At 42.3% G+C, this 15,745-nt stretch overlaps 1 protein-coding gene across 1 annotated transcript in view; it reads right to left on the bottom strand.

The window, feature by feature from the left end:
- LOC107395423 (transmembrane protein 132D) overlaps positions 1–15,745 on the bottom strand; it is a 45,653-nt gene that overhangs the window by 6,007 nt on the left and 23,901 nt on the right. The window contains exons 5-9 of the mRNA XM_054744224.2: positions 13,046–13,189; positions 8,087–8,295; positions 646–826; positions 445–558; positions 178–369 (exon numbers count right to left, since the gene is read on the bottom strand). Coding sequence (XP_054600199.2) covers positions 178–369; positions 445–558; positions 646–826; positions 8,087–8,295; positions 13,046–13,189 — 840 coding nt within the window. The remainder of the gene's footprint in view (positions 1–177; positions 370–444; positions 559–645; positions 827–8,086; positions 8,296–13,045; positions 13,190–15,745) is intronic.

Here is a 15,745-nt window from a genome sequence, read left to right on the forward strand (position 1 = left end):
AAGGACATGTAATAGTTATTAATGGTAATGTTAATAAAGAAACATTTAATGTAGAGTTACTGAAAATGGAAACAATAAAAGTGGGCAGGCATTCAAAAGAGAAGTTTTACTGTAATAAATCAAGCTGAAACCTCCACTTTTTATTGCTTTGTGTGTAGCAAGTTTCCTGCTATTTACCTGTTTGAGCTGCGTGATCATCTCCCTAGTGGTTGTCGTGGCAACAATAGCCCTGTTGCTCCCTGGGCTGAGCTGAAGAGACAGGGAGAGTCCACAAACCAAGTGCACTCCCAGTTCTGTCACACTCACTTTATCATCCTGCACCCTGATGCTCCTCTCAGCCAGGACCAATGACGTCAACGGGGACAGCACCTGCACCCAAAGCGTGGAGTTGCATTAATACCACTGAAACACCACAAACACACACATGGGATGCTCATTATTTACCTGCACAGTCGTGGTCCCCACAGCTCGTCCCTGCAGGATCATCCCATCCTGGAGTCTGGCAACATCAGGGTCTGCTACTTGCACAGAATAGCGCACAAGATTGGTCACATCCACCTGTTAGTCATCACAAGCAAAAGTGGTAAATAAAGTTGTTGTTTTCTAACAAAAATACTGGTTATGTGTGAAATCAGGACTTCTAACCTCCCAATCAGAACCAAGGAAGTATTCAACAGGTTCTTCTGCAGTTAGAGGGTCAGGCAGCGTGTCTGCAACAGGCTGGGCCAGAAAGGGTGTGAGCACCCTCACTGTAGCATGCTGGTACTGCAGCATGCAACCCCTGCCCTTCCTCATGTCCTCGTCTTCCTCACTGTCCCATGTAGACCTGACATGCACAGGCAATAAAACACTGTCAGGCTAATACTTCTTACTGGAGCTTCATTACAAAGATTGATGATGTAACAAAGGCTATCAGGACACACACACACACACACCCACACACACACACAAACACACACACACACACACACACACACACACACACACACACACACACACACACACACACACACACACACACACACACACACACACGCCCTGGAATGCATAAATTAAAGGCGTATTCCAGCTCACAGTTTACCCCACTTTGAACAAAGCCAGACTGGCTTCCAGCATTTTTAACAACAATGACCTAAAACATGCACTTCATTTGTGAACTCATAAAAGAGAGAGAGAGGGAGAAAGCATAGAGCCCAGCAGCATTGTTATTGCTGCTGCATGGAGGCGTAACACATGCAGAGTGACCTTTTCCTCTAAACCAATTTAACTTAAATTAGCCAAGATCCCACGGCTGAGTGGTTTGTTAGTGTGTGATACAGGTTAAGCTGCAAACCTCTCAGCTATGATCATATAATTATCATACACACAGCTGGTCCGCCACACGGCGCACCTCAGGTGTGCTGGAGGGTTGGTGGAAATGTTTTTACACTGCAGGCACAACACTCCCATCATGAGCTACAGTTCAAATAAACATCATTATTATATAGCCCAAGGTTCAAGCTTAACATGCGATGGGAACGCAGCTGGAATTAATTCTCTATGAATCAACAACAGACACCAAAGCAACTCTTGGCTAAATCCCCTTGTCCAAGTCCTGTTGAAGGTTATCAACACCATGCCAGCTTTCCACCTGCACCAGGTAAACAAAGCTAGCTTTGAGTTTTAGCCATTCATCAGCTCCATTCTTAACTTTGTGTTAAAACTCTTTCACAGGTAAACCTACTAAAGCAGCAAATAAGTTTCATGTTTCTAACTTTATTTTTTTCAATTTTTCATCCACTTTCACATCTTTTCAACAACTTTAAAGTTGCTAGGCAACATCAAGTTCACACAACGTTATTCTAGGTGTTAATTAGTTCAAAGGCATGTATATTTGGAAACAATTACAGATAAATCTCATGAAAATGTGCTGATCAGCTTCTGCTTTAACAGAAAACCTCCTTAACTCAGCCGTTATACCAAGGAGTGTTGAACCTATTACATCCTGGCTGAATGACACCTTTCTCCAGATTATGACGGAAAAACAGGGGTTCTAATCCCTGCTCCAGAATAAACGGTTCCTGAGACCACCAAACTTGTGGATGCATGCATTGAAACCACTTTTAGATATTTGTGGGTGACTTCTGATGGGAATCTCACGTTGAGATGACCGTTATTTGGGCTTTTCTTTTGTTCCGTATGGGTATTTGCATTTCACAGTACTGTATACTTACCCTAAAATCTTACCGGATTGTCCTCATCTGCTGAACGTTGAACTTTTTGCTTCTAAAGGTTGGTTTATGCTTGACGCGTCCGCGAGGTCCGCACGGCTCCGCGCGGCGAAATTGCGTCATTTTAACTACCACGCCCCTCCACCGCGTCTCCGCACGGCCCAAAATTTTCGCAACGCACACCTGAGAAAATTTCTAACCACGCGGACGGTCGGACGCGGAAAAACATGGCGGACCGGCAAGAACTAGTATGGCAGAGGTTCGTAAATACAGACATTTGTATGATTCAGCTCTCAGAGATCACCGTGATCAACATGTTGTTAATAATTCTTGGAGAGAAATAGCTCGCACTGTCGGAAAAGACGAGAACGCTGTTAAAAATGCTGAAATGCCATGTTGTAAACAGTAATTTCTACTTCTACTATGGTGTGGTGTTGGATGCATGCCGTAGAGCTCCATGCTGCCCCGTTCAGTTTGGGAGAATATTGGCTCACCGCAGAGACGAGCCGCACGAACCATAAACGCTGCTAGTTGTGAAGCGCGTTCCATCCGCGATCTGCATCACCAAGCGGAAAGTGAATGCGTCAAGCATAAACCAAGCTTTAGTGCTCTGTATTGGCTATTTGTTCTGTTCAGAACTCAGCTCAAGGTTCTAGTGTAGATTTTTCTGCCAATGCAGAACATTGAACCTTCATTCATCTCTGTGCTTTTCTACCCTTAAGCCTAATTTATACTTCTCCATCATCTCCACGAGGTAGAGAAACGCACGCACAGACAGAGACAATTTGCTCTTGTACTTCTCCGTCTCCTGGAGAGTGTTGCAAAGCAATTCCCCGCCAGAACAACAGAGGGCGTGACGCTGTTCTGGGGTATCCTGTCATGTATCTGGTCCAAGATAGTGTGTTTATATTGTGTTTTCTTTTATTTAAGAGACTTTTTAACACTGACAAATTTGTCAGTCACAAGGACGGATAATAGAGTTGCGTGTCTGCATTCTGACGCAGATGCAGAAGTATAAATTGGGCTTTACATCATCACCTGGACTCTGGTGTCGGCTGCTGTCTGTCCCTGATCATGGCTGGGAACCAAAGAGGACAGAGTCTGTGCCGTTTTTAACATCACACTCGTCTTATTGTTCTTACATGATTGTTTTTTAGCTTATTTGTGTTTTTATATTTACTTGACATTTATTTGTCTTTGATGCAGGTCTGGAACGAAGCACATTGTGACATTTATCTTTAAAGGTGCTGTATAAATAAAGTTTACTCAATCAGGGTAGAAAAATATATGTACATATATAAATACACAGCTGTGAAACAATGTGAACACTTTTTACACAGTACATTTACTAGTGGAATGTGGGAGTCCTGACCCACTGTCTGGTTGTTTCTAGAGCTGGGTATTGACTTTGTGGGTCATTATCAATTAGTATTGACTGGGGGAAACAATGGCCTTACTGTATGTATCGATTCAAATCCTGCTAACCTTTTTCTAGGACAGCTGCTCTGTCTACACCCGCCTACACACTGGTGCACCAACACACACAGTTGTCCAGTTGGTATGCATGACTCTCTTTCAGGTATTTTGCATTGACCAATGTCATTTCATTCAGCTGTGGGGTGTTTAGTAATTTTCTTGCATCTATTGCTCCTTTAGAAATCCCAAAATCTGCTTTGATTTGACTATTTCTAACCTTTCATCTTTTTTTTCTAACCTTTCATCTTAACGTGTTTAGGATCATGATACCGCTAAAGTTTTAATCTGATTTTCAAACAGTGACCTCGCATTTTTTTAAGTAGCCTTTAATCCAATCCAAGACTGCCAGTTGAATTAAGGCTGCCAGGTGCTCCAAAGAAGCGAAACAACCTGAATCCAGAACACCTCCAGCTTCACTCTGAACATCTTACATGAAGTTGTTTTTGGTCTTCATCAAACATGTTTACTCCTGCTTTGACTAGACAACACTACCTTTGATGAATCTGCTCGAATCATATTATATCAGAAGACCAGACTTTTTTCTTTATGTTCACAGAGATCCTAGAAGTGACTTTTGATGGGTATCCTTTTATTCTCCGGTTGATCGGTCTGACTATAAAATGTTTCATTTGGTTTAGGTGCCACATATTTATGAAGACACTTCTGCAACACACACATTCAAGTGTTTTGCTCACTTGTGAAAAATTGAGCCAAACTTCATCAGTTTTAACAATGAAATCCATAAATGTGGGATTCTATAAAATCCTGTTAAGCTAAAAATTCAATGTTATTTTTTACATACTCTATACATGCTGTGGCATATACCGGTATGCTACATGTGGAAGGATCGATATATGTAAACTGGGTTTTGAAATGATTATTTTATTCAGATAAGAAAAAAAATTCTAAATCTTTTGAAAATTGTCCTTTTATACCACAAAAACAAATGAAAATAAATTACATAAACAGGGACCATAAAGTAAAGGATCTAGAAGTTTCATCAATGGACTGATGTCATCATGTCAGCCTGATATTGGTATTGTGACTTTTACTAATTAAAAAGAAAATGTTAAAATTCACCCTGTTAATTAAACTAACACTCTAAAGCCGGGGTCTTCAATTCCGACCCTGGAGGGCCGGTATTCCACACATTTTAGTTATTTCTCTTCTCCAACACAGTTGTTGGATCACCTGTGCTCATCAGGCTCTGCAGAAGCTTGTTAATACCTGCTGAATGAAAGCAGGTGTATTGAAGAAGGGTTAAAACAAAAAACGTGCTGGATACCGGCCCCCCAGGACCAGGATTGGATACCCCTGCTCTACAGGAAAAATATGCCGAATTCTTGTTTAGGTAGCACTAGCCTTAGATTCAGCAAAGTTTAACTAATTAATTATTAAAATCAACAGCTTCATTACAAAAATAAATTAAGTGTACTTTTAAAATTTCGTCGTCTTCGTCTTCCTCCGCTTATCCGGGTCCGGGTCGCGGGGGCAGCATCCCAATTAGGGAGCTCCAGGACGTCCTCTCCCCGGCCTTGTCCACCAGCTCCTCCGGCAGGACCCCAAGGCGTTCCCGGACCAGATTGGAGATGTAACCTCTCCAACGTGTCCTGGGTCGACCCGGGGGCCTTCTGCCGGCAGGACATGCCCAAAACACCTCCCCGGGGAGGCGTCCAGGAGGCATCCTGACCAGATGCCCAAACCACCTCAACTGGCTCCTTTCGATCCGGAGGAGCAGCGGTTCTACTCCGAGTCCCTCCCGAATGTCCGAGCTCCTCACCCTATCTCTAAGGCTGAGCCCGGCCACCCTACGGAGGAAACTCATTTCGGCCGCTTGTATCCGCGACCTCGTTCTTTCGGTCATTACCCAAAGCTCATGACCATAGGTGAGGATTGGGACGTAGATCGACCGGTAAATCGAGAGCCTGGCTTTCTGGCTCAGCTCCCTCTTCCCCACAACAGATCGGCTCAGCGTCCGCATCACTGCAGACGCCGAAGCAATCCGCCTGTCGATCTCCCGATCCCTCCTACCCTCACTCGTGAACAAGACCCCGAGATACTTAAACTCCTCCACTTGAGGTAGGACCTCTCCCCCAACCCGGAGGTGGCAAGCCACCCTTTTCCGGTCGAGAACCATGGTCTCAGATTTGGAGGTGCTGATCCTCATCCCAGCCGCTTCACATTCGGCCGCGAACCTACCCAGCAAGAGCTGAAGGTCAGAGCTGGATGAAGCTAGGAGGACCACATCATCCGCAAAAAGCAGAGACGAGATTCTCCTGCCACCAAACTCGACACACTCCACACCACGGCTGCGTCTAGAAATTCTGTCCATAAAAGTGATGAACAGAACCGGTGACAAAGGGCAGCCCTGGCGGAGTCCAACCCTCACTGGGAACAGGTCCGACTTACTACCGGCTATGCGGACCAAACTCACGCTCCTCTGGTAAAGGGACTGAATGGCCCTTAACAGAAAGCCACCCACCCCATACTCCTGGAGCGTCCCCCACAGGGTGCCCCTGGGCACACGGTCATAAGCCTTCTCCAAATCCACAAAGCATATGTGGATTGGTTGGGCAAACTCCCATGCCCCCTCCATCACCCTTGCAAGGGTATAGAGCTGGTCCACAGTTCCACGGCCAGGACGAAAACCACATTGCTCCTCCTCTATCTGAGATTCAACTATCGATCGGACCCTCCTCTCCAGTACCTTGGCGTAGACCTTTCCGGGGAGGCTGAGGAGTGTGATCCCCCTATAGTTGGAACACACCCTCAGGTCACCCTTCTTAAAGATGGGGACCACCACCCCGGTCTGCCACTCCCTAGGAACTGCCCCCGATGACCACGCAATGTTGTAGAGACGTGTCAACCATGACAGCCCTACAACATCCATAGCCTTGAGATACCCAGGACGAACCTCATCCGCCCCCGGGTCTCCGCCGCTGTGTAGTTGTTTGACTACCTCAGCAACTTCTGCCCCCGAGATCGGACAGTCCATCCCCAGGCCTCCCAGCTCTGGTTCCTCCTCGGAATGCGCATTGGTGGGATTGAGGAGCTCCTCAAAGTATTCCTTCCACCGTCCGACTATAGCCTCAGTTGACGTCAGCAGCTCCCCATCCCCACTGTAAACTGTGTGAGCGAGTTGCTGCCTTCCTCTCCTGAGGCACCGGACAGTTTGCCAGAACCTCTTTGGAGCCGATCGATAGTCTTTCTCCATGGCCTCACCAAACTCCTCCCACGCCCGAGATTTTGCCTCGGCAACTGCCACTGCTGCACCCCGCTTGGCTATCCGGTACCTGTCTGCTGCCTCCGGAGACCCACAGACCAGCCACGCCCTGTAGGCCTCCTTCTTCAGCCTGACGGCTCCCCGAACCTCTGGTGTCCACCAGCGGGTACGGGGGTTGCCACCACGACTGGCACCGGCCACCTTACGACCACAGCTAGCAACAGCCGCCTCGACAATCGCAGAGTGGAACAAGGCCCACTCGGACTCAATGTCCCCCACTGCTCTCGGGACTTTTAAAATTTGACATAAAAAATTTTAAACACACAAATTTTGTTTATTTTTTTATTTTTTTATTCATTCATTTATTTGTTCCATAAAATACAACATTCTAGAGCTTTTTTATTAGCCATTTGGTTTGCTAATACAGTAGCTAACTCTTGAAAAAACGAATTAGGTAGTCCTAAAACTACTTTTGTTTAACAAATAATACATTTGAATAATTTGACTAAAAGTCATAGCTGTGCCACCTAAACTACAGTATGTTAGTTTGAATAAAGTATCATGACTTTTTTTAAGTTATAATTGTATAAACATGCTCATGAAGTCCTTTTCATAAAATCCCTCCCACATAACACAATCTCAGCAGTTTATTCTTGATAATATCAGTACCTTCCAGAATAAGCCATTTCAGACCTCTGTCACTTTAAGAAAACAAGCTGAAGCTGGCCACACCCCCACCCACCCCTCTCCCCGGGCTGTTATACGCAGATACGTTTTGATACCCTGGAGAGACTTGGATCAGAGAGTGAATTTGTGACATCACAAATGGGGACTTTTTGCAACGGCTCGTTTTAGGCACATAATGACTAAACCAAACTAACAGAGAACAGATGAATATTTTTTTTCATGTTTGGGGTGATTATAGAGGCAGTAGAGTCTGTGACTTTCATTAAGATGTTTTTCAAAGTGAGCTTCCAACATTTTATCTTTATTTTGGAAAAATACTGTTTATTATGTGGAGTGCCTTGAGATAACGCTTGTTGTGATTTGGCGCTATATAAATGAACTTGAATTGAACTGAATTGAATTGAATATACTATTAGCCTAAAATAGGTGCGTTTGGCTTCCTCATGATCAAGTTACTTCCACAAACACGAAACACCTGGACACTTCTTACCGCCTGTTCCCTGTAGTAACCGGGACCCTCCAACCTTTTATCTGGCTCAGCTCAGGGTCAGACACGTCAATGAGCAGGGGCAGGCGGGGCATCCATACGCTCATCTCCAGCTGCGCGTTCAGGAAACCATAAGTAAAATTAACCATCACCCTGAGTTTGCCTCTTGTTTCTTTTCCATTTACATAAACGTAGTTGCATCGCTCGGACACCTGGAGAGACAAACAAGCCAAAAGAGAAAAGATCAAACACTTAAGCATTATGCAAAAGAATAACATGAGATTAAAAGTTCACATGATAGAGTTGAGTAAAAGGCAAATGGGATGAACTTTTTTCATGTTTATCTAGATGTAATATATTGAAGTGTTTCCACGTGAAGTTTGTTTAAGCATGGATGACTGATAAGCTTAGATAAGGGACAGAAAGTCAAGCAAAAGCAATATGTGCTAAAACAAACTTTGTGTATTTTTTATGACTTCTAATGGGCAGCCAGGGAATAATGCTGCGTTTGTGTCACCTGAAGTCGTGACTGTTACAGAATGTAAATTAGCTCTGCGTTACGTCTGTTCGTGTAGTGCGGCACAGGGAGGGTAGAGCCTTCCGGTCCTCACCAGCACGGGCAATGAGGTGAGACAGCAGTTGGTGTGTTTTATTTCAGATTGGAGGCCTATCTCTGCTGCTGCTTCACTTATCTTAACAAACCAGTGGAGCCACTGGGGTAATTGAAGAGCACTAGACTGGAGAATAGAGTGTGGCACTGGAGAGAAATGGGGTGGTGGAAAAGGAAAGGCAAAAAAATGGAGAAAATAGAAAAGGAAGAAATGTCATCTAAGAATAGTCAAGTTGAACTCCTGTGGAAATGTAGGTAGTGGCTCCTATTTGCAGACTGTTTCTATCCCACACGCAAACACGCAAACACACACACACACACACACACACACACACACACACACACACACACACACACGCACACACACACACACACACACACACAACAAACTTCCTCATGCCTTCCAGAGCTGGTCTCTGATGCTGATCCAAAGTTAATAATGACATCAGAGGCGCCACAAAACATTCATTCTAAGTGATGACACGAGTTTGGGGGGTGAGATATCTTGAAATGCCCTTTTCATCTGAAATTCTCTTCATTTTAATCCAATTAATATTTTGGCACAAAACATATTTTAAACTACATTTTATTGCTCACGCTTTCATAAAATGTCAAATAAATGCAGACTGAATGTTTAACATGATTACAGAATCCATGAGACGATGAGGCATCAGAAATGCATGATCTTGTTTATGATGAACATTAATACTAAATCTGCTAGTGTTGTTTAAGGTGGAATTCAAAGTCAAATTCTTCTGACATACATGGGGTAATTTGATTGTTTTTATTATATTTTTCAAAATGTTATTGTTGCTGATTGATGGGGGACTTGAACCCGGACCCGAGTCACATTTAAGGGACTTGTGACCTAAGCTGAGGAGCACACAGATGACTTGCACTCTGATTCTGCCTTACAAAGTTAAGACTTGAACTCCAACATATGAGGCGTTGTGCTGGGCAGTACACAAGAGAAATAAGCTAGTGAAGTTGGAGGAAGCAGTGAAAACTAGAATCAGCGTGTCACCTGTTGTAGCTATTACATTTCTCTGTCATACAATAACGAACTAATATGCAGATCTACAAAAGCCTCCGACTGAACACACTGTTGCTGACTTACTGCTTTGTGAAGAGGATGATCAGGTTTTCCATCATCTTCTTCAATTTATGGATTATTCTCCTTTGCAAAATCAGCTCTAGGGATTCCAGAGGAGTCCTCAGAACAAAGCCAGCCTGCAGCTTGCTCATCTTTTTACAAACCCTGGCTCTGATGCTGCAGATGAGATTGCACTCTCCACTTAAGACTTACAGAAAATCTGGAACGTCTTCCTGCTAACTTTGAACGATCTCAGCTTCCTTAAGAACTCATTGTTCTCTAGTCCAGTCTGCTGTCGGTATGAACAGAAGTGTTTATGTTTCTACACCACCTCCGCTTCTTTTCCCATGATAAAAGGTGTTTGTCATGCTTGTCCTGAAATCCACATCCTTTCATCATGTATGACATTACATCTAAATATCTAAAGTCGCTGAAGTTGAAAAAGTGCTGCACATTACCACACAACTGGTCTGCATTGGTCTTGATGATTCCTGCTGCCTTGTTCTGGTCTAGTTCCTCCTCCTCACCTGACTGCTGGAGACAAACCAGTGGGAAAGGGAGCCAAAAGAAACACCAGCATCTCCTCATGTGACAACAACAATGAGGCAGAGGTGAAAGATGAAACAGCTGAAATAGTTGAGCTGTGACAGGAAAGCAGTGGGTCATGGGAAGGTGGTGGTGGTTTGGCTATGGGGGTAAAGAAGACAATGCTGAGCTGAGTTCTGAACTGAACCTACTAGCGAATGTGTTCAGTTCATTGGCTTTGTCCAAATTCTATTTTTCTGATTCTCATTCTGCTTGAAGCCGGTCATGCTCTCCATCCCTGACCTCCATCACTTCCGGTGGTCTGCTGGAACTTAATCTCCACTTTTTAAATCAGGGACATCCTTCACAAAAGGAGTTAAAGAAGTTTATTCATAGAAAAACATCAAAATAACAGTTGGATAAAAGCTGAATATAAAAGAAATGTGTAAATGTAATATCCGAGGAACAAAATACTGCGATATGACCTTGAGTGTGGTTCTTAATGGGGCTGATTAAATGCTCTGTGTTTCATTTTTAGCATCCTTAATGTTCTCCCTGGTTTGTTTCAGCTAGATATGTTTTTTTGTCAACAGTAATCATCACACATGCTTAGTTGTAATCCTCTTCTTATTATCATTATCATTAACTATCATTAATCTTTAACTGTTTTGTGTTTCTTGTTATTTTAAGCGACAAATCTCTCACCTCATCTGTGCAGGTGTGTGTGCATATTTACACACTCACAGACTACACACAGCAATTGATTTGTGATCAATACAGATGCCGACACTTCCTGTTGGGCATGCGTGCAAATTGCAGATTAATTACAAAATTTAAACACCATAGATTTACAAAGCACATCTTTGCTGATAATATGTTTTTGATAGCTACAAATCTCTGCAGCGCTGCAGATAACAGTAACAATACCTTTGTGCTCTTTTGTTGTCAACCTAAATGATTTAGAAGAAAAAAAATAAACTTGAGCTGTGAGCACAGGTGATGAAGTGTTGTAAGCTGTGAGGTTAGGCCCTTATCAAGTGTGTTTAGGACACCTCTGCAGCCTCCTGATTCAGCACCGGGGACAGCTCCACCCTGGCTGCATGTTGGGCAGATCAGCACCAGGGACAGCGCCCAATAAGAGGAGCACGCACTCACTCACTCACTCACTTTTAAAAGTAAGCAGGTTTTTGGTTGGGAAGGAGAGAAGAGAAAAGGTTGGTACACATACCTTTACTGTAGACCCTCATCTTCCCCTAGCTTGCTAACCTTGTAATATGTTCTTAGTGCCTAGTGTGTGCTTTAGAGAAGCTTTTGCATTCAAGTATCTACTCCAGTGAGGGGTTTTTAGTTTATGGAGACCTTGTGTGAAACGGTTTGGTTTGTTTATGTAGGCTGTTGTGATCAAGTCTGCTCATTACCCTTTTGTTGATTTCTATTGGAACAGAGCTAAGGTTGAGCAAACCTGAGTTTTTGTTTCAATAAACCTCACAAAAGAAAAGGAGGAGGAAGATTTGAACAATATAAATGCTGAGTTGATGTCTGAATTGCTTGTCATGTTGCTCGTGCTACTCGTGAATGTTGTTTTAATGCTACAGGAATGATAACGCACCTAAAAAAAGGTCACAGCTTTTAAGAAACAGTAACCTTTGTTTTTGTACAAATTATCATCTAGCAGGGATTTCACTGCCCAGTTTATCCCTGCAACACAGCATCACTGCCCCTCTTTACTCAGAGCTCATTTACAGATTGTTTTTCCGATTTGATAATTTCTCCACCCATTGACTGCCTACTAGTTACGTCTAAATGAATAGTATACTTTAATTATAGCAGTGAAAAAAACTCTCAAACCTGCAAGCATAGTATTAGACTTGTTTAATGTACACATAACAAGTCTGATGCTGGCTTGTAGCTAAGCCAAACAGTGTGTTTGCATTCTGCTGGAGAATAAATTCCAAAAACAATAAATAAAATAAAAAGCTTGTAGAAATAAAAGTAATAAGAGTCTGGTTTGAGGTCTGACTTCATCTGGTTATCGGTATCACTATAATGGAGCTCAAAGGAACATGAGAAGGTTATCAGAAGCACATTATTAACTGAATTAAGTTCTCCGCTGATAAAAAAAAAGAATAAACACAGTTTACCTCTATTCAGCTTCTTTCTCACTTTCTGATGTAACACATAATTTTCCACTTATAAAAACTATATAGAAACTAAAAATTCCTTCTTCTTTTGTATATTCTGTTTTTTTTTCTTCTTTGAGCTGCTATCACTGTCCAGGTAACACAGATCCTCAGCAGAAAGGTCAGATCTGTGTGCTCACGGTGCAAACTGAGAGCTGGGATCACAAGCTCTGGGTCAGATACCAAATTGGAACATGTAGTTTTTATCCAAAATGCTTACACACACACACACACACACACACACACACACACACGCACACACACACACACACACACACACATGCGCACACACACACACACACACACACACACACACACACACACACACACACACACACACAAACACACACAGGTGTAAATCTGCAGCGTCATAGGGAAGTTACTGTAAATCTATTAGTGGCCTAAATAATCCAGTACTTGCAATCAAAACATGGCGTAAGAATGATAACTGTGTTCATGTGAAGGCACAAATTTCATCTGAAGACTTTGTAAACAGTTTTTTTTTACCAGGCAAGTCATTCAAGATTTATATTTTAGCTGGTTTTATAACTTACCTTCAGCACATCCTCCTCTGTAGACCTGCAGCTGGTGTAGTTGGTCACGTCGGTGACTGAGCCATCGGCCTCGACTGCCAGAGTTTTTACAGGAACTGCAACCATTTTACCAGTCAGCTGGGCCGTATTCAAAATGTCCGTGGTCTACACATAAAGAAGGCGATACAAGCAGAGTTACCAGCAGTCATATTTCTTTTTGTTTTCTTAACATGAAACATTGTGAGATCTTTGCTATTGCACTATTTCATGCACCATATGGTCCTTTTTATTCCTGAAAATGTTTTTGTCTCTTTAATAGCATTTGAAAAATATAGAACAACTAATATCTGTTTTATAGACAAAGTGCTAAAATTAGAAAATAAATGTGTGCAGGTGCAGCTGCATGTAGAAGATATGACTGAAATAACATTTTAAAAAAGCTCCTTTCTAAACCTTTTTTAAAACAGAAATGATATGACAAACTGCAAGAATAAAAGTCATAATGAAAACAAATGATTAAGCATATAACTTGTCTAAGAGACAACACAAAAAACTCTAAATACTTAAAATCAAATGATGATGGTAATGATAATAATAGCATTTTTTATTACAACCATTGTACAATTCCTAAAATATTTAATTAAAATGCTAATAAATTATTACACCAAACTTTGTAAATAAATGAACTTCTTTTTGAGGTGTAAAATCAAACATATTTTTGCAAAAATACAAGAAAGCTTTCTGTTTCAGTCATTTTATCTAAAGCATATGCTATCTAATATGCTGTTCCTTTAAAGGAAATGTAAAGGGAACAGAAGCACCCTGCTCCTTTTGAACAGCAAATATAAAAAACTAAAATATCATTGAAACAAATCTCTGGTTTTTAATTAAACTGATGTTATGTTTCATGCAGATTGTGGTTTAAAGGCAGTGAAAGTCTGAAGTAAAGAGAGCCTGTAAGCCTCTGAAATATAGCGCTACACCACAGTAATAGCCAACATGACACTCTCCTGCTATCATCACTATCATCATTTGTACGTGTGCAGAGATGACAGGCAGAGAGGAGGTGTGAGCAAGACCAGCAGTGATTTAAAAACACACACCTGACATGTTGGATTCTGTTCAACCTATAAAACAATCACACGCAAAGTGGACAGATGTGTTCAGAATGAAAATAATTCCTCTAACATGACGACGTATATCCATCATTCAAAATCAAGCAGACACCTACAACAAATCAGTCATTTCTAATATAATGCATTACATATTATGCATCCAATCTAATTTTTTTATTTGTTTTCTGGTGTTTTTTGTTTGAACTTTTCCCAAAAAGACAATCAAAGTTACGTGTAACTCTAAACTACCAGCCAGTGCCCGGCAGATGTTCAATGGCAGCGTTGCGTTTTGAACTCGGCCGTCTCAACAGCTGCTGACCGTGATTCCAAAAGGACATGTTCTAGTTCAGACAGCAATACGGACCTAAACTTAAGCCAGGGGGGTCAGGCGGAGCAGGAAATCAGAAAGCAATCGCAGCGCTCTGCGGAGGTGCCAGCATCACGCTGGGAGAAGTTCACATTCAATGTTTCTGCAGCTCGGCGATAATCTGGTGGCTCAAATAGTGAGACAAGCCATGTTTGGTTTGCACTCAGCAAAAAAATCTAAACAAACTGGAATGATTTTATTCATGAAAGTGCTTCTTCAGTCAATAAGCTCAAGTAGTTCAACTTTACACAAGTGTGACACTGCTGCTAAATTCACAGAGGAAAAGGCAATAAAATGTGTTTTTCAAAGTCTTGTTTGGATAAAAGTAACATTAATGTGTGATGAGATTGACTCACAAATGATGGTGATGATTTGTTTCTTGTATCTTCTGCAGGAGGTTCTTTTTTATGTGAATCCTTTCAGTGACAGAGAGGAAACAGATTTCCTCCCTGATGCTTGTTTGATTTATGTGGACTGTTGCACCATGAAATAGACTCATGAGTCTCTTGTTGGAGACAGACAGCAATTCACTTTGTAAAACCTATATGTTAGTCTCAAGGCCCATGGGCTAAATGTGACCTGTGGAACGAGTATCCAGTCTGTGAGATCATACTTCACATGCATGTTCTAGATGCTCTTGAACAAGCAAGCCCATCATCATGAGTAGCCTCATGCAAACAGGGAGGACTCTGAGAACAAGTGAGAGGCAGAATCTCTTATTGCAAATTTAGTTTAATGATAAATGGCCTGTATCTGATGTAGCACCTTCTAGAGGCCTAGAACCCCCCAAGGTGCTTTACAACACAGTCAGTCATTCACCCATGCACACACACACATGTAACCCATCATACAACTCTCTGATTACTGGTAAATCCACTCTACCCACTGAGCTACTGCTGGTTTAAAGCCATACTTTGCAACTTTTTCACATGATTATCTTGAGCCAGTATGTGCTAAAATGACCCTTTACATGGTTAAGGAAATGTCACTCAGACCCCACTGCCCTCTGGAAGTTCAGAGTGCCAGTCCGGTCTGTTGGACTTATTGTTGTCTGCTTCCAGCGCATTTCCTGCATGTCTTAGATCAAGAACATAGCCGATTTGTTTGATTTGTTTATGAATCGCTCCTGAAGACACTAATCCCGGCTGGGGAGGCATTTCACAGGTGTTAAAAAGACAAACACACAGCGAGGAAATAAGTTTTGCTTTTGGTTCTACTGAATGGCCACTTTAAAATCCG

The sequence above is a fragment of the Nothobranchius furzeri genome, chromosome 6, assembly GCF_043380555.1.
Source record: "Nothobranchius furzeri strain GRZ-AD chromosome 6, NfurGRZ-RIMD1, whole genome shotgun sequence".
In the NCBI taxonomy this organism is placed as follows: domain Eukaryota; kingdom Metazoa; phylum Chordata; class Actinopteri; order Cyprinodontiformes; family Nothobranchiidae; genus Nothobranchius; species Nothobranchius furzeri.